Source organism: Lytechinus variegatus, chromosome 2 (genome assembly GCF_018143015.1).
Source record: "Lytechinus variegatus isolate NC3 chromosome 2, Lvar_3.0, whole genome shotgun sequence".
Lineage (NCBI taxonomy): Eukaryota > Metazoa > Echinodermata > Echinoidea > Temnopleuroida > Toxopneustidae > Lytechinus > Lytechinus variegatus.
In genome coordinates this window covers 13,157,705-13,178,098 of record NC_054741.1, presented here as the reverse complement: position 1 = coordinate 13,178,098, position 20,394 = coordinate 13,157,705, and the positions used below count along the sequence as shown (strand labels likewise).

The window sequence follows — 20,394 nt, the reverse complement described above, 5'->3', positions numbered from 1 at the left end:
ATTTTATGCAGGCCTATAAGTATCCAAAAGGAGGGGGCAAGGAAAGAGAATAAAACAGAGAGGAAGGAAGAAAGTCCTTTCTGTTGATATTTTTTATCCACTGGCGACGCATTTCATCACGGCCTGGAAACCTATGCAGGGAGTACGGCTTCACACACAAACAGGCTTCATGAGTCCAAGGCGAGTGAATTTCACATTCACTTTGCTTCCAATCCTGAAGCTTTCTCCAATTGTTGTGGCAATTGAACACAGCACAGCTGCGACCTGAACTTCTCCGATTAATGCTCATTGTGAATCTTACAAGAAATCTGCTCAATTGGTCCAAAATAAAAAAAAATCGAACGAATGTACCAAATACCCTATTGACTTGTGTACTATAAAAGTTGATTCGCCCACCGCAGCATGGCGACCAGTCTGCTGCCCTCTCACGTTGTGAAATTGGTCTATAGTAAAACCATGAGTTAGCTTTTTCGATTATATACACTCCGATTTATAATGCATCATTATCCATTGATGTGTATGGCAATAAGATTAACATGTTAACTAAAATTGTAGATAAATGTGAACATTTTGATGTGGAAAATTGCGAGAGATATTCGAACAAGATTTATATATACATTATATTTTTAAAGAAAAAACACTAAAGCTAGTCGAATAAATGAATTACTTATATTTCTTGTATATTCTCTTACATTCACACCTTTCGTCAACCTAATTAAAATCATAGGTAATAATTCCTTAGTGAGCAGCGATGGTGATGTTAAAGTCTCCATTTTCAATCAATTTCTTGTCTGTTTCAAGCAATACTTTGAAACTATTTATTATTGATTGTGCTTGAAAGAGTTTTTATTTATTAAAGCTACAACCATTCATTAAAGGGACAACACTTAAAATTCAATTTCAAGGTGATAAATCCATGTAACTCCTGACTTTCATAAATATCGGATAACCTAGGAATTAAATGGTTGCATACATTCTGATAATAATTAAATGTTTAACATTCGTTAATGAATATCTATATTTATGGCGCATTGTCCAGATGTAAAATGATTTTATACCTCTATTGCTTATATACAATATAACTGTGATTGTTCTTTAAACCTCATATGTTTATTTTTATAGAAAAGAAAGAAATAATACGTTTGAATACAATCATATTTCAGGTTCATGTAAAAAAAAATGATCGCAACTGCCTTTTAGAAAGCCTTTGGAAATTTAACTCCGCCTCACAGTTGAATGATTTTGAAATTTTGCAGATTTATTCGACACCAAGTGAACTTTATAATTCTCCTTATGGAAAAGGTTGGAAAATGCTCGAGGCTATATTTCGTGTTAACTTCAAAATATTAAGTAAATGGGATCCTGCCTACTTGTGAAAAAAAATGATCATTCCGATCAGGAACGGTGCCGGGGTGTTTTTAATGGGAGAGAGACAGATTAAAGTAAAGGTGGCTTTTTTATCAGTGGAATAAAACTTTAAAAATCTCTTTTCCAAGCTCTCTTGCTTCATTTTTTTCTATTTCTTTCCCTTTGTTTTATTTTTTTAACCACCTGAAAAAGTCATAAGAGGACGGTTGTTTTTCCTAGAGTGGTACTAAAGTAATTGGGATACAGCTTTACTGGATAACAGTTCAAAGTTTGGGTCATTTTATTTGGGGTAGAGGTTAACACTCAAAAATAGATTCCCATTTCAATTCCAAATTTTAAAACATTTTTTAGAATACCTGCCTCATCAATTGAAATGTGCAATCATTATAGCGTCTTTTATGATTAGGTTTGGCTCAAATATAACCAAAACGATTCATTTTCAATATGACATATCCAATGTACTCATATTATTCATTTTTAATATAATAACGTTGGCTTGAATTTGCTAGCTTATTGTCATATTTTGTGAATGCAAACTACATTCTTGATTTTGTATAACAAAAACGTAGATAAATGTGCATGATTCAAAGATCCAATATTCAAGTTTAAAAAAATACGTCAACACCAAATTTTCTATCTTCCCTTTTCATCTTTTCACGCCCTCACACAACACACATTCAAATTGTATACGACTCTAGACCTACCAAATAATAATTCCAATAGCATATCATTAGTCAGTTTGGATTTCGTTTGTTTGACTAAAAATAAAGATAAATTTTGTTTAAATTTTGAGTAACGTGGTAATATAGCGCTTATTACAATAGTTTCTAAGCGCGAACATGGTGAGAAACGCCCTGCCAGACAATCAACAGATGAATGCAATTCTTTTCTTATCTATTATGTGAATCGTGAATCAAAGCATCACACGTTTTCAACCCCCACTCCACAAAGAGGCGCACATGACCTCATTTATGCTACATAGTAATGCCAAAAGTCAAAATAATTAATTTTTGGACATTTTTTGTTCTCTTGAAATTGGTAAACAAAACTTTGGGTTTAGAAAAAGATGAAATGGTCCACATCATAAATTGCGCCATATTTCTGTTAAAAACAATTAAAGACGCACACTTATCCAATTCAGTTAATAAATGTATCAAATGTGAGTGACATTTTACCTTCCAGAGTGTAGAGCATAGTTTACTTTTCCTTAAAAATTTTTAGAATATTTCCAATATATCATTTATGGGTCCAAGGCTTTCATGATTTTCCTAAATATCATGGTTTCAACTATTATTTTCCGTATGCATCTATTTGTGATCGCTATTTTTAATGGGTTTAAACTAAAATTGAAATGAGAATGTGACTTTTTTGTAATACAGTCTTCTGCTTCATGTAATTCTTACAAAATTGTAAGTCCCATAGTCCGTGTAAAGACACGGGACTGGCATAGTGGTCATAATGGTCTTTTAGGAATTCAATGTACGGCATTTAGAGGTATTGATCCCTACTTGATGTCTTAACACGTACGCTGGAAAAGAATAATTTAAAGAACTGTGTCATCTCTTTCAGAAGTTGACTTTTGCCGGTTGTCGATTGTTGTCTTGGTAACAATAGAAAAGAAAATCAACAAATTCTTGTTTTTATAAGCACCTCACATTTCATGAATGAACATAAAACGTGCTTTGAATTGTTATTAATTTTTTGTTCAGAAGGGAATAAATTAATTATTTTTTGCGCTTATGATTGTGTTTGTTCATTTCTAAATCTGAATATAGTATTATTCGAAAGCAAGGTTATAAGATTATATATATTTACTTAGGCATAGCCCAGAGTATGCACAAAAAATGAATGTTCTATCATGTTCCTTATTTCATCGTAAACTTCTTTTAAAATATTTTATACGAGGCAGTTGTCCCTTTTGTTTTTGAAAATGCTTACATTCATTTTCCTGAATATCTGAAATAATGAGTTCATAAGATTTGCAAGAATGTACGTTTAAAGATTTATGCAAATGTGAATAGTATCCGTTTGAATATTCAAATCTATTATATTTTATTTAAGCAAATAGAAAGTTAAGAAAGTAACATCAAGACTTTTACTACAATTACGATTAGTAATTTACCTTATATGAACAAATGTATAGTTTCTTTCATTTTTAAGAGGCTCTTAATGTATCATGTGCATCTACCCGTTTTATTACAAGTTAAAGAGAATTTCTGTACTTCCGCAACTAGTGTTTAATATTACAGAGAAGCATATGAGTGTGAATTTGTGTATTATATTGTACAAAATGTGAATAATGTTATCATTCGTAATAAATCAAAGAAATTATAAAAAAAAATATGTGACCTCTCGTGTGAGTGTTTCGTGAATAATTCGTAACGTATTTCAGTTCTACTTCAAAATGATTGGGAAGGAAAGTAAAAAAAATTCAAAAAATGAAGATTCCTCAGTTATATCTTTTTTAATTGTTACACACTTCCTCCTCTTTTTTGTATTTCTCCCTTTCTCTCTCACTCCAACTCTTTTTTCTTCTCTTTATTCCTCTATTCTCCTATTTTCTTCTCTCTAATGAATATTTCCCATCAATATTAAAGCTGATGTCAAATCGTGTTTTTATGCACCATCAAAACTATCATTTCTTTATTTTATATTAGCAAATATCAGATTCAAAATTTACCAGAATATGAAAAAAAAACAGTTCCCTAGAGTCTTATTAATACCCTAATTGTAACTCCTACACCACTCGAGACTCAATTAATTTATATTAAAAACGTCAGTTACGAATGTCATTTTTCTAGGTTTTGGTAAAGCTTCGGTCACAAAGGTTTGTACGAACCATGCGTTCGTACAAATCTCACTTTTCGTATGACTTCTGAGTTGGTGACCAGATTTCACAAAATGAAATACGGGACAGTCGACAAAAAAGGTCAACAAAGAACATGAAGAAGGCTACACAGTGTTAGACTCGTGAGAAAAAAAATAAGAACTGGAAGGGAGGGTGACCGAAAGAACGAAAAGAGAAAGAAAAGACTAAAGAAAAGAGATGAATTGAAAAGAAAAAAATACAGATGAAGGGGAAAATGAAGGGAAAAAGACAAAAAATAAAAGAACGTTAGATTAAAAGAAGGATGAAAGAAAGAATAGAAGAGAGAAAAAAGGCTTCCGTCATTCTTTGAAATGAATATAGAAAGAAAGAAAAAAGAAAGGGAGTGAAGATGAATATATGTGTAAAAGATAATATAGGGGAGAGAGAGAACAAAAATAAAGTAAGAAAAAAGGAGGAAAAAATGCTTCTTTCATTCTTTGAAAGAAAGAAAAGTAAAGAAATAAGAAAAGCAGGAAGGGAGGGAGAAGGAAAGAAAGAAAGAAAGAAAGAAAGGAAGGAATAATAAGGGAAAAGAATTAGAAGGACAAATAAAATTAAGAATGGAAAAGGTGAGAAAAAACGAAAAGAAAAGGGAGAGGAAGGGAGAGAAGGAAGCAAAGAAAAGTAAGGAAATAAAAAAAATTAATCAAGATGGAAAGTAAGAGAAAGAAGGAAAAAAGACAAATGAATAGAGAGAGGGAGAGAAAGGGTCAGGAAAAAAAGAAATAAAGAGAGATGGAACAAAAAAGTGCGAGAAGGAAGGATAGAAGGACAAAGAAAGAAGACGAAAAGAAAAAAAGGAAAAACTTCAAAATTGAAGCAGACAAAAAATCCGATCGTCTAACAAAAATCATGATATTTGGTGTCTTTTTAGATATATTTTTGAAATCTTAAAAAAACTAAAATGTTTAGAATGAATAAAATTTCAAAGTGAAACATCGTCAAACTTAAAATTTAGATGAAACGTTGAGGCATCATGCACAACAAGACTCAAAATGAAAGCTGAAACAACTACATCTAATAACTTGTTCCTCCAATTACATCTTCAAATCAGTAATTTGAGAATCCATAATATAATCATAAAAAAATTACCGCCGATTTTGTGATTTTGGGGTGGAAAACAGTTTTACATGTGAGATTGTCCAGCTAGTAGCCTGCCACACACAGGCAGGAGGCCAATTCGTTTGCAATGTCTTGGGTTAGCAAGAAAATCATAGAAGAACTTGCACAAGTTTACTAATGACAGTTGTAGATTTCATTGTTGTCACTGCTTCGTCATCTTTGGTTATTTGATGAAAATTCGTCCCTTTCAAATGTTTTAACTACATTTTGTTCAATATTCTGAAATACGGGACAAATAGGCGTCCCGGGAAGGGTTTGTCGGGACGCCGAGACAAAGGAGCAAAATATGGGACGATCCCGGGAAATACGGGACGTCTGGTCAGAAGTTCTAACGTTCGTAGAGATTCTTAGATTAGGCATATATAATCTTACGACCTTCTTAAGAACAACTTAAGAATTGAAATGATTTTCGGTTATACAGTTAATTGCCCTAGAATTCTTACATTTTTCGAAGGAATGCATCCAGTTATTCTTTCTTTCAGACTCACGGCCATCTTACGATTTCTGTTGTCGCATGATGTTCGCACGTGCAACTCTTACGATGTTCTAACGAAGTTCATACAGTGACTAACCAATATAGCGTTTCGAACGACGTTTTAAAAATCTTTAACAAGACCAGCGACTAAGCTGTTAACTTACAAGCGGTCTGCGATCGCTGGTTTTTTACGGCTTTCTTGAGAAGATCTGGGAAAATATGAAATGGTCTAAAAATCGTTCTTACGGCGTTCGTAACATTTCTTAATGGTATTTGTGATCAAGCCATAAGTAAGATGCTGTCGGTTCATATGCATATAACGTAGCATTTTTTTAGGCTTTTGGTTGATTCTGTATGCATAAAATGAGCAATTTCTTTCAGGTTTCTTCAAACAAAGTTATGCCTCACCCCCCCCCCCCCCCCGTGCCCGGAAGCCGGAAGTCGAATCCACATAAAGTCTCCTATCACCTATCATCCAACTGCGATTTTGATAGCTTATGGTGTATGTGCAGTTTACTTTAAAAGTTTGTTAAAATGCTTTTGGATCTGACATGAACTGATGTTACTCTGCCAAACGAAAGGAGGATTAAAAATTGTTGTCGGATGTTGTCGTTTTCAAGATGGTGGACGGTGAATAACCTAAGGAAAGCATCTCCCTGTCAGTATTGGATCACAAAGAAAACAGCTTTATCTCCAAGGCGCATTTGAGATTGAAATATTAACTCCTTGATCAAAATCAAACGTCCTTAGACGATTGGTATTGATTTCGTCTTGAAGTGCTTCAACACAAACAGCAAAGGGGATAGAGAGAAATGAGAGACGGTAAGAGAAGATTTTTTTTTTAAGTGGAGAATCTAGGGGTCGGGGCTGATTCTGTGAAAGCCATGGAGGCGGGATGAGAAACGGCTGTAGGCAGTTTTCCTACGGAGGCACAAGAAATCTTGATTTTTTTTATGTTTGTTTTTTTAAATAAAATTACATAGAGCCTAGAAAACGACATGATGTGTTTTTTTTTTTCAAAATTGAAATATAAAAGTCTGGAGCACACTTTCGTAGAATTTGTTGAAAATGATCCCCCCCCCCCCACACACACACACACATGCTGTGAACAACCAAGGTAGGGGTTGGGGCTGATTCTGTGAAAGATGGAAGCGGAAAGAGAAACGACTTTAGGCAGGAGTTTTCCTACGGGGGTAATAAATTTTGATATTCTTTTATGTTTGTTTGGGTTTTTTAAATAAAAATTATATAGGCCTACAGTAGAACCTATATAGAGAGAGCGACGCGATGTGTTTATTGCAAGCGATTTTTCTATGAATATATATATTTTTTCCAAATTGAAATGTAAAAATCTGGTGCTCACTCTTGGTAGAATTTCTTGAAAATGTAGTACCCCACACACACACCCACACACACACTCACACACGCACACATACATGATGTGTACAACCAAGGTAGGAGGAACTGCTTTGCAGGCACAGACCTGTGCTTTTCGCAATTCGCGTACAGCATAATGCAGGGTGTTTAGTAATGAAAATATACTGTGGCTGACTCTACCACACTGAAAGTATCCCCGGGACAGTTTTGAGTTTAGTCTTCACTTTAGACAAGGCGGAAGGTATGATTATTGGTCAAAGTGACGATTTTTAGTCTGCGCTTGTATACTTTAGAAGGTGGCTTAGGGCAGGTGAGAGATTCTGGTTCAGGCAGTATTGATGTGCAGATTCCATCCAAACGAACCCCTCCGTATCGATTTCCTCAATGATTGGCATGTTATGAGTTACATGATCTGTTTCGAATAACATATGAAATGTTTCTTAGCTTTTAGTGCCTCTGGGGACTTATTTTTAAATAATCATGTCCTTCGTTTTAGCAGTCACTGTCATTTGTGTAAAGAAATCGTCCGTGAGTGTTTCAAGCATCTCTATAACTTTCTCGGGTGAAATGATAACTCTTTGTAGCATTATATTAGGCCTATCGGTCATTAGCTTAATGGTGGTTATTTACCTCCTACACAGAAACAATCAGGTTATCAATCAAAAGGGGCTTGAGTAGAAGGCTGGTTGAGTTGGACAGGTGAGAGTGGGTTGAGTTGATGAAGAGGGCTGGCTGGCTTGAGTCGGCGAATTGAGTTGTAGCACGTACCGTGACTAGCGGGAGAGAACACTTGACGTTTCGGGCAGATTAACTGTCCGTCTCCTGAAGACGTGTACTTAAATTAAATTTTAGCAGGTATTTCTGCATTTATTAATAATAATAAATCATTATTACAAATTTGTAACAATTATATAACATCAAACAAAATTACAAAGGTGGCAATTGTATAGATATAGACATAATTCATGCAAACAATAACAAATAAATTTAAATGCAGAGGCCAGCTATCGTAAGCTGAAAGCTTGAAACAAATCGAAAAGCTTTCAAAGGATATTGCAAACAGGACCCCCTAATTGACCGTCTGGTGTCCCGAAAGCGCGTTTCCGTTTTACACCCTGGCGAAGGCATTTTCCGGAAAAGTAGCCAAAAAGCGACTAATGAAGAGTCTACGTCTACGTTTGTTTACATTATCAGCTGGGCGCGCGATCCAAAGTCTGCACCGAAGTTATCCGCAGAACATATGCAACTGAGCTTATACTTTCCAGGTTCAATACGAATGTTTGCCTTGATCATTTGCCTTGCCGATTTGCTGATGTCTGTCTTTCTCTCTATCTGCCTATATATCTATCTCTCAAATTCTATCTCTATCTATCTATGTAATTGCAGTATCTAATAATCTTCTCTGTCTCTCTCATTCTTTATCTAACATCTATCTAACTCAAATTCTCTATAGCTCTATCTATCCATCCATCTGTCTTTCTCTATTTCTCTCTCTCTACCTACCTATGTAACTACAGTATCTATCTGTTAATTTGTCGCTCTAATTCTCTCTCATTCTTGATCTATCTGACATCTATCTATCTCTCAAATTCTCTATCTATCTCTCTATCCATCTGTCTGTCTTTCTCTATTTCTCTCTATCTATTTATCAATTTTTTAACTAGAGTATCTATCTATCTGTTAATTTGTTAATATTCTTTGTCTCTCTCCCTCTTTATCTATCTAACCTCTATCTATCTCTCATCTATCTATCTCGATCTGTCTGTCTTTCTCTATTTCTCTCTATATATCTATCTATGTATCTATCTATCTGTTAATTTGTCTATCTTCTCTGTCTCTCTCATTCTTTATCTTTCTATCTATCTAACATCTATCTATCTGTCTCTCAAATTCTCTATCTCTCTCCCTCTCTAGCATCTGTCTGTCTTTTTTCTCTCTTTCTCTTTGTCATATTTAAATCTATAACATCTCTCTCTCTCTTTCTCTCTCTCCCTCTATATATCGACCTCTCTGTCTCTCCCCCTCTCTCTATCTATCCATCCATCTCTCCCTCTTTCTCTCTCTTTCTATCTATCTATCTATCTATCTATCTATACACCCCTCTCTCTCTCTCTATTTCTATCTATCTATCTGTCTATCTGTCTATCTTGTCTCTATCTATTTATCAGTCTTCTATATCTATCTTTCGGCAGCTTCTAAGTGTAACAATCCATCAAACTTCTTTCCATTATAAGTATCTGTTTATTTTGATTTTGTCTGTCATTCTATTCATTTAGTTAATAATTTATTTTTAGAAAAAACAACGCGACTGCAAAAGCATGTTCGGATTTCATTCCTGACTGCCGCTCTCTCTGTACATGAAGTGCCGAGGAACTCTGTGCTCTGATCAGTAACTGTGCAAATTGCATGCGGTGGTGGTGTCGCACGCTGCATGCAACCAGCGACGTGTGTAGACTCTTCACTAGTCGCTTTTTGGCTACTTTTCCGGAAAATGCCTTCTCCAGGGTGTAAAACGGAAACGCGCGTCCCCAACAGACTCCTTATTGTGGAAAAAAATGCAGGCCCTAAAAATACATGAATGGTTCCAAAATGCATTCTTATACAGCTGGAATCTCGTTTTTGTTAAAAGCAAGGGAAATCTAGGACATGGCATAATTAGCCCACCTAATGAAAGTGTGCATAACTATTTTCACAGAATGTGGCCAAATTTTATATTTTTTTTTAAGTTTTAATCAGATTTCAATCAAATTTCCAGCGTTCATTGCTCGATGAATGACATCCTATTTGATTTTTGTATTATTTTGTAATACTACACGATATACGGGAACCTGCTCGCATATGACGTCACGAATGAAAAATAAATTTGTAGTTACTTTTTGAATTCAGTCTTTGATGGATTTTCCTCAAACTTTCACCAATTTTTTTTTATTCTTGTCTGCTGTTTTGAAAATGAATTGTGGTCAGGATGGATTTCTTTATGTGTTTTTATTTTAATCAAGAACTATAAAAGTGAAATTAACGTTTTTACATGCTGCAATATATATGTTACTTCATTTTACAATGGAACATTTTTAGGGGCGGGTGCTCTGATCAGTGTGTTTGAGTGAGGGCTAACTTTTTATAATGATGTACGGAACCTGGCGTTCCATAGTCGATATGCGATTGGGCTCAAAGTGACGTCACATCCAGCGCGAAAACTAAATACGGTTCGACAAATCCGTACAATTCCAAGGATCGTCATGGATTTGAATAACAATACTGTCATAAAAGGTAGGGTTTACGCCTTTTTAGACTCTCTCTTGATTAACCAGCCTGCCTTGGTTGAGTACCCGGTGGCAATCACGTTTGAATCAGCGAGCACCACATCTTCGTTCCCATGAAGTCGGTACCGGTATCTGATTTCGATAACACTACAGACTACAGTCCCGAATGTTTACTTTTATGTCTGCTACTATTAGTATTACACGACTAACAGTTACATCTGCAAGGCGGAGCGGAGGCGCGGCGAGCACACGGCCCAGCGCCCGGTCCCACCTCCTGGGTCTACCGTTTGGCATTGGCATTTATCTTTACTCGTACTCTACCCGTCTTGGACTTGGTCCACTCATTCAATGAACAATGTTATGATAACTTTCATGCCTTGTTCTCTGTTTACTACTCCCTGTGTGCTGTGGCTGTGCACTGCATTGTATCCTATGATACGGGGGGGGGGGTATTCAAACAAAAAAGGACAGGTTGGCAATCTTTTGGGACAATTTTTTTTTTGATACTGTCAGTTTCCATTAAATTGATGTTAGATATGTGAAGTATTCATCATTTATTTTAACTTTGCTCTTAATTAAACTGAATTCTTTAATGATTTTTTTTTATTAAAATAGATTTGAAATATAGCGTAGCCCACTCATTCAATGAACAAGTTCAACAAGGTTATGATATATTCCATATAACCTTGTTCTCAGTTACATCCCCATGTGTGGCAATATAATGGTGGTAATTTTTGGCTTAATTTCTCTTTTTATATGGGACAAATGCTCGATTTTCTTACACTGTCAGTTTTCATAACAGCTATTCATCATATAACTTGGCACTTATGTAAATTTAATTCTTTAAAATATTTTTTTCTTAATTCAAAATATATGGCTTTTTATTTGGGACGCGCATGATTATAACCAAAGCCCGGCGCCCAGTTACGCTTAATAGTACAAGGGCAAGGCCTAACGTTAGGTCAGCTAGGGAAGAATGACTACTAGATACTGGCAAATTTGTGTACACTGATGAATGCAAATTCGCTGTGTCTTTGATCATTTGTGCCACAAAGAGACGCTATGAGGGGAAAAACGGGACACTCCAGTCAGTGAATTGTCATGTTACGTCAGTCACTATAGTTTCATTTTTCAAAATTTTGGAGGCTAGCACACTTTTTAGTGAGGCCCAGACCAACACTAAAAATAGGCCTATGTTCTGTATCATTTATGTTGAGAATGAGAAAAAAAAACTTTCCCCAAGCAAAGTCATTTTGATTTTTCAAAATGTTTTAAAATTTGCTTTCCCCTCATGAAGAGCGCTGTTTATTTGTTGTTGTTTTTATACATGTCTTCATTAAGAATAACACTTGCCTTCAATCTGTCATTTTTTGCACATATTTAGTGAACATGAGCCTTCCTGTTCACATATCAGAGAGTGATGCAGCACAGAATCCAGGATGCATGAATCTTCTCAAAGCAATCCCACAACATGTGACCGAAAACGGAACATCTAAGCACATTGAAGAGGCTCACAAAAGGGTAAGGATCCTCCTACTTGTAATATACTTCTTTCATATGAGGCCTAGATTGAGTTTCATGAAGCTGTATGTAGTTTGCAAACAAAGTTACACACAATAAATGACCTGATCTTTGATGGAAACCATACGTGTGTGTATATTTGTTTTCATTTTGATTTGCATCAGCTACTAGTATTCCAATCTTTATACATTACAGTTCTTGTAATCTAGTATTTCCATAAAACTGAACTAAAATATGGAAAGAAATATGATTTAAAGCACATGTACTGTACATCATACTTAATCAACAATGGGAATGTCATGAATTTAAAGCTAAATTTGAGGTTTGATCAATTTTTGTTTGTCTATATTAAAACTTTAATTGCAAGATAAATATACAAAATCTGTTTAATTCTTGTAGAAATCATTGTATTTTAGGATGTAATCAATGCATACATAAGGCCAACACTTGAAAGATAGGGTTGGTTTGACTAACAATGAAATGTTAATTATTTGAGAACCGTGTATGCATATTGTGGCATTACACATTAAAAACATAAAAACAATACAATATGATGGGGAAATTAAGGATGATGGATAATGATGTTAAATAAAATGATTTTATTGCTTGTATTAATTCTTTGTGATGTTTGTTGATTTGTTGGTTTTGCCATATATGTTGGTTGTGATTATGAATGAATGATAATAGTTATTATTATTATCTTTATTATTATCACCATTATTATTTCATTATATTAATACTACTATTAGTAGTATAACAAATCTGGCAAAGAACATTTGTGAAAGGCAGACAGAAAGTCACTCAAGTAAAAAATTATCCTTGATACAGGCAAAAGATGGAATGGAAAGGGTGAGGATAGGGTACCTTAAACAGCACATCCTACATCATGAACTGCATGAACTCATAATGGAACACCGCATAGCATCTCAAGAAATGGCTCCAGACTCCAAGACTGCACAGGTATTTACCAGTATGTATGAAGGGAAAGCCTCCATGTCTGTGCACAAAGTGTGCCAAAACCTTTAATCATAAAGAGAAATTGGGGGTTTGTTCAAGAACTAAAGACAGCATGCAGTGGCATGGGAACATTCTGAGCAGATAAAGCTTTGGATTGTCAAATCATTGTTGATGCACAATAGCTTGATTGGCCAAACTTTCCTCCACTAAGGATGAAAAAGCACTTCCAGTGGAGAGGCCTCCCAAGACTAGATAGATTCTTGACTGCAGTTTAAGTGTCAAAATTTATGCCTACGTGGTTACCAGATCTGTTATATTATGTAATGTATTACAAATTGAAATTTCATTATTCAATCAGACCATCACTTCCATCTGCATATGGATCAAGTTTAATATGATTTGGTTATTTGATCTTTGAATCCATTGCCCACTGTAACCAGGTAGTCCTTGTACAATGTCAATGGGTCAAGATGTTGAGAAAACAAACCATTGTATATTCATAGTGTAGGAGGTGGGTACTACCATCACTTTAAATGAGATGTTTGTGTAATAATTGCTTGGCATTTATGACATTTGACCTTCGACCCTGTGCCCATAGGAATATGACTAGACCATTGACATTTGTGTAATATTAGCCAAATTGTGAAATCAACATGGGAATTAGATAAGAAGTCTTTGTAAGATCAAGCCATTTAGTTTACCTCTAAGATCTATGGAATGCCAAGTGCCAAATATCTTTTATTATGACAGTTCTTTGAAGCCCTGGATCAGTGTTTAGCTACTGCTGAAGCATGTGACTATCTATCAGAAAGGAATATCGGTGGTGAACATGGTGACGGTGCTACCCTGCTTGGATTAGAGAAAGGCAAACTCCTTGAGGGAAATCATCAGAAAAAGGTACAACTCAATGTTTAAAAAAAGAAATATGAGCAACTCTAGCTGTAAAATCTCAAATCAAGAATATCTCGGAGGTATCATTAAAGATGTAGGTTGTTTTGCCTTATTATGGCAGGGGTCTTGCATGAACATTTGATACTGCTTTGCCTTTATAATGCACTATTTAATCTGCTCTCTCTGCATTTCTAGAAATATCCAGCATTCCATACGGCTATTAAACAAACTTCTATGCTCCGTCTTTTAGCAGGAATCCCACTTGGTGGATTTTTCATATCGACATTTCAGCATTCTTCTGTGTTTTGTCTATGCTAGAATAGGATTTGCCAGTTAAGGCCATGGAGCAAGATTTGGTCTAAAGAATGCTGCTCAGACATTTGTTAAGGTGCCAATTTGACCAAATGATGCTAATGCTACTACCTCATCCCTTCAATTTTCTCTCACTTTCAAGGTAGCATCCATGATCCAACCCCAATTAATCCCCTTGATAGAAGAAAGACTGAGGAAGAAATGTGAAGAGCTTCAAACTTTCCATGAAACTGATTCCAGCTCGACTGCAGGTGAGCAAGCCTTACCCCATCTACTAATTGGCAGTTGCATTATGATTCTTTGTCTCAAGTTTTCCTTTTTCTCCATTCCTGCTTCACTTCATGAATTGCCAAAGCCTTGATAATTAACCAGAAACCAGCTCTAGGCAAATAATTTCAGGAAGGTTATAATGGATGGATATACTTGTCATGGAATTGTCCTACTCAATTCTATCACCTTGTACACGGACTACCTTGAGCCAGCAATGAATTATACAGAAAATGCTTTAACTACTCAAACTTATCTTATTTTGATGACAATTACATCTTTGTCAGCATTTTGATTTATGACCTTGCTCCCCCTTCCCCCACAAAATAAAGGACCCCTAAGCAGACCTCCTAATTCTTATATTGTATGGTTTCTGTCAATGCAAATACAGGCAACTCTACCTGAGTTGACCTTCCATCATTCAAATACTTGAGCAATGTCTTAGACCGGATAATTAAAATCTTGTGTTATTTTATTTACCTCTTCAAAGTAAAAAAAGTTAACAGATTTCTAGGGTCCCAATAGGTCCCAAAATATTCGACTTGGGCAGTTACTTGTAATAATAACCATAATTGGCCCTTTTTCTGGTCCATTTGTTTTGTACCTTTCATTTCCCTAATTATATTAATACTAACATTCTGTTTTTTGGAATGAATGAACTGAATTTTGACCATTTGATTCCGAATTCTTTAATTCAATATTTCCTTCTTTTTTTTCTTGACAACCTTTCTACACACTCATATAAGAGAAATTATGTATTTCATTTCTCACTTTGATCAGAATCATCACCGTTTTCTAATTAAAATGTGGACCTTTAGGAATAAGTCAACAGATGAATAGACATTTGGGGTGGTGTTAACAGACTGAATTGTAGACACTTGCTTTTTGTGAATCAGAATGTAGAAGAATTCTATAAAATGCATCTTGTTTTTGCCTGTGTCTCTCCACTTTCCTCCTGCTCCAATAACACCTTTCTCCTTTTCCCATCACATATCTTCTAGATGAGATGACCTTTGCCAAGGCCACTCAGCTACCAGACGTCTTGAGACGGGAGAAAATGAAATTGGAGGAAGAGAAGAAGCAGCTGAAATTAGCCAAACTTCTCAGGAACAAACAATTCTGGCAGTACAACCAGGTAAAGGATCTACTCTGAGGTTTGTCAGTGACCTGCACAAAGAAGAGTTATTAATTCCAACAGCCCAATGAAGTTCCTGGTATCTCTGGATGATGATGTCTTGTAAATTAGTGACAGTAGACCAATTTCTCAGTCCTCTTTCGTTTGCTTTACAGAAAGAAGATTTTGCATTTAAGACTTCTCTAGGCTGCGAGGGCAGATGTACTTTTGTTCGAAAGCAGCCAGAATTATCATTTTTACAACTGTCTTACCATGGCTTTAGTCCTGCAGCCTTTAGATTTGTGATTGCAAAATGGACAATGAAATGGTAAATGAATGTTCTCATCAACATGCATGTAATAAGGTGGCTGTACGCACAGCATCCTCAAAGAAATACTTAGTTTCATTCTTAGTTCATCTATAGTAGGGTTCACGATGAATATGTGATGTGGGCAATAATGTCTGTAGAAATTCATACTGTCATGGTCAAAGAATACTGGTATATGACTGTATCTTTGCAGAGCTTGAGAGAGGCACTGCAAACCTTGGAGAAACTGATAACCAATCACATGTTACGGTTGCAAGCTGACAGTGACAGCATCACAACAGACTGGCTCAGTGCTCGATGTCATGCTATGAGTCTCAAAATCAGGTTAGCATTTGTATTTTTAAAACATTAAGAAACTGCAATCAAAAATATTTTAGAATATAGAATAATTATCAAATCCATCTTCTTTCAGTCAGATGGGGTTAGCTATCAGTGGTTTGGGGAGGGTTCTGGCTCAGTGGAGATAAGTGATTTATGTTGTAATTTTCTTTAGCAAGAAACCAATTAACAATGTGCTGCACTTAACCCAGGTAATGTAAATGCGTACCAGCATGAAGTATTTCCTCAAAAGCTGTGATCAACGGAATGGGTAGACTAGCGTAGCCAGGTAATATAGGTGTGCCTTAAGCACCTAATTTGGTAGAATTTATCATACTATTATTCTTGTTATCTTTAAAAAAAAATGAAATGAATGTTTATTATCATGAAGCTGTTGGTTAGTTGATAAATCCCGGTTCACATATAAGTTTATATGCAATGATTACACATTTTTTTACCTCATTCTAAAAATTGTAAAGGAGTATTAAATTAAGGCTGTGTTGGCCACCAAACATTATGTTCTGTTTGGTGAACCTTTGTCAGTGTTTCAAACAAATAGTGCATGCAGCAGTGGACTTGACTGGGCATTGCCACTTATCCATTGATCATGAACAGTGCTCAAATATTTATTAATGCCTGAACCATGTCTACAAGGAGGAATTTTTGTCTTGTTTAGTAGAGCACATTCATTATTGGAACCATCCTGAATATACACATTAAATCAAGAGTTCAGACCACTGATTCTAAACTGCCTTTGTGGACGTGGGCCATAGGGTTTAGAGCCATTTTGACTCGGGGTATAGTGGAAATTAGCTTGGTGTGATGAACAGTAAAGTATTGGAACTAGAAGTTATAATACTGTTTGGCACATTTTATTTCTTTTCAGAGTCTTTGAGGCTAAGCTGTTGTGCAGTACGTACACACTTGAAGTGCTTCAAGCTATGAAAGCTACAAGGTAACATATCCAAAATGTCACCCTTTCCACGAACTGTTATTTTGCAGCAAGAATTGAAACATAGATTTAGAGATAAGTACTAACTCAGCTGCATGAAACCAAGACAATATTAAAATATTTTACAATTCAATGAATACACGGTAATGGGAAGGCAACATATTACCTTTTAAGGAAAGACTTATGGTTTTAACCTCAATTGTCTCAGGGGAGGGCCATTATGCCCCCCCCCCCTCCTTCATTGACGCTTCATGCAATAGATTTATAAAAAGCTTGCCCCAAACGTTTTATGACTGAATGACACTTCCTTTCACATCCTGCATTATTTTTGTGTCCGGATACACAATTTAGAAGTTAAACTACGTTTTGTAAGTGCATGTCACAGGCATGATATTCTCCTGACTAAAATCGGAATTCCAATTTTTTTTCGGATTTTTTTTGGGGGGGTTCTACATGAAATCCTTTGCCCAAGAACATTCTCATGCTGTTTTTTTTTTTTACTGCTTTTAAAGTCAAGTGATAAAACTATCGTGCAGACTCACCGCGAAAAATCACTTTCAATTTCTTTACTATGCAAGAGGTTGTAATCCTGACCGGGGGGCCTTGGACTTCGGCGGTGACTTAGCAACCCTTGGCTATTTTCAGATTATTTTTTTCAGAGGGGAATATCATGCCTGATGTCAGACCCCAAATTTCTCAAAAACTTTTTCATTGACTTACTATCACTTTATTGCATAATCAAATTTGTACCTTTTGAGAAAAAGTGGGACTTGCTGTTGTCTGGTGGTTCTGACTCTAGCCTTTCACTTAGAGGGTCATGGGGTTGAATGCGTGCCATGGCACTAACTACCTTCAGCACATAATTTACCCACATTGCACTGCATTTGACCCAGCTATTAGGAGAATGGTTACCTAGGATGCACTGAGCACTGCATGTTACGCTTTGTATCCTGTAGAAAAGGTGCTATATGTATATAAATCTAGCTATACTATTCTTACTATGGATGTTAATTGATAGTACCACTGTGATTATGGTATGGCCGGACTAATGAACTTTTTCCTTAAATTCAATCTCCTCCACAGGCAACATCTGGAAGGTGCTGTCCAGGAGCGCAAGACCGATCTGATGCGGCACAGCCAAGCACTCAAAAACTATGAAGCCATTGGGATGGGGTTTGAAGAGATAGTGAATGAATACCAGGAGTTAACAGCTGCCATCGACAACAAGAAATGGGCTCTTCGTGAGCTGAAGCAGAGCTTGCAAGAGGAGGAAACAGACGACTTCAATTCTGTTAGATGAAGTTCTTTAATTTAACTTGAACATTGAAGGGAGGGATGTGACAATCGTTTTTTTAATTGACATGGTTGCAAGATGATGCAGCATTTTACTTTTAAAAGATGACATCCCATTCTCCTCAACTTAGCTCATAGCAATGGTGTGTCCAAGAAATATGCTCGTTGTGCCATACATGAACCAGCATGAATTTAGCCTCACGTACCTATGAAATGTAATTCTTTTCTGGTGAATACACATTGCAGTCTTGCAAAGGAGATTTTTAAATCTTTGGTCTAACTGCAGTTGGCCCTTCAAAGATTTTTTAAACAAAACTTAATTACAGGTGAATCAGCCCAAGCAAAATCTGGGGGGCGTTTCATCAATATTTTCGTCCGACAAGTTGTCAGATCCAACAACTTTCCTGGGTTCTGATTGGTTGAGAAGCACTGTTACTATAGTAAATGTCGGATAAAACAGGACTTGTCGGAAAAACATCCGGCAAGTCCTTTCATGAAACGCTCCCCTGTTTGATGCAATGTGAAGAACAATTTTACATACTGGTCTGAAAAAAAATGCTTCCACCTATAATGCATCGTCTACTTTCTCAGACTTTATCATGGTGAGGTCGTCAGAATATAGCCTTTTTTGTTTCCATTCCACAAATTAGTGATTTAATCATATGTACACCGCCAAATGCAAACTATTTAAAGAGTACTGAAGTAAATATACAACCCTCAAATGAAAATTCTTATAAACTGATATTTATTTGAAATCAGAAATATAACTTGCATATTTTACAAAATAAAAAGTGGTTCACATAATGAAATTAACACAATGTACATAATTGCACAATATATCTATACAATGCATCATATATGTTCAGAATGTACAGGTATTTACAAACTGTCTTTGAATATGATTTGGAATACCCAATCTAAAGACAGAAATTGTGATGAAAATAATTTTGTGCTCTTTATTGCTCATTAAATGAGAATAAATATCATCATATGAATTACATTATCACGCATTTTGTTATTCATATCTAGTCCTGTATTAATATAAAGTCAAACTGAAAGATATTTCATTTTCATTGCTGTCACTTTTTTATACTTTGTTCACTACAAATGAAAATGTGCCTGTAAACTGTCAGTCTCGATTCGATCAAGTTTTGAAAAATATCAAAACTGCTAATTGTCAAAGGATGAATTTATTGTCAGCTAAAATGAAACAATACCTTGTTATATTCAGGATTAAATTTAAATATCAGAAGTCCAAATATCTGATTAGACCTTATGTATTACTACTTCTCAAGTATCTGTTAATGTGATGAAAGTTACAGAATAGATTTTTGTAGTTTTCTCATTTGCAATTGCTAAATTCATAAAGCTGAGACTTGGTTAGAGTTCAAGGGGCCAGTGTGAAGTTGAATTACATTGATGGGTCAAGATACTTTCTCTGATTACCCCCAAAATTCAAATTTTCATACAGAATCAATCAAGAATAATGGCCACTTACTAAACTTACTAAAATTGGAATGGCAAAATAAAAGCTCAATACAAGAAACTTTATATAAACTTTTCTAAAGTTCTGAAATCAAGTATTGCATTATTGTGGGGAAATAATTCTATGCACGTTGTCATAAATTACAATGAATGTATAACATCTCAACACTTCTTTTTTTTCAGTGCCTTACTATCTTATTTAGGTAAAAATTCCTCTTGCATACGAACAGAAAATGCATGCGACTGTTTTTTTAAATAAAGAGATTTTTGATGAAATTTTCGCTGTTGAGCTTGTTTGATTATCTCTTTTTATTCAAATGAACTTTTGCGGGGGTGGACTTGCACTTACATTTAAAATATACTTGGTACAGTATCCATATACATACTTAAAGGAAAAGGACCCAAAGACAATTTGAATGAATGATAATTCACAGAAATCATAGAACACATTTGGAATAACAGCTCACATGTGACAATAAAGA

At 35.4% G+C, this 20,394-nt stretch overlaps 1 protein-coding gene across 5 annotated transcripts; it reads left to right on the top strand.

Moving 5' to 3' along the window:
- The first annotated feature begins 10,376 nt into the window (after positions 1 to 10,376).
- Positions 10,377 to 18,739, top strand: LOC121407371 (HAUS augmin-like complex subunit 4). Of its 5 annotated transcripts, none has more exons than XM_041598416.1 (9): positions 10,377 to 10,481; positions 11,859 to 11,995; positions 12,824 to 12,955; positions 13,703 to 13,849; positions 14,298 to 14,406; positions 15,424 to 15,557; positions 16,058 to 16,188; positions 17,069 to 17,137; positions 18,218 to 18,739. In XM_041598416.1, exons 1-9 carry the CDS (start codon positions 10,451 to 10,453, stop codon positions 18,432 to 18,434), a joined length of 1,107 nt encoding a protein of 368 aa, XP_041454350.1. In that variant the 5' UTR covers positions 10,377 to 10,450; the 3' UTR covers positions 18,435 to 18,739. The 5 variants fall into 5 exon arrangements, with proteins under 5 accessions (XP_041454350.1, XP_041454351.1, XP_041454354.1 ...); XM_041598417.1 differs by lacking the exon at positions 10,377 to 10,481 and adding an exon at positions 10,499 to 10,592; XM_041598420.1 differs by lacking the exon at positions 10,377 to 10,481 and adding an exon at positions 10,513 to 10,596.
- The last annotated feature ends 1,655 nt before the right edge of the window (positions 18,740 to 20,394 follow it).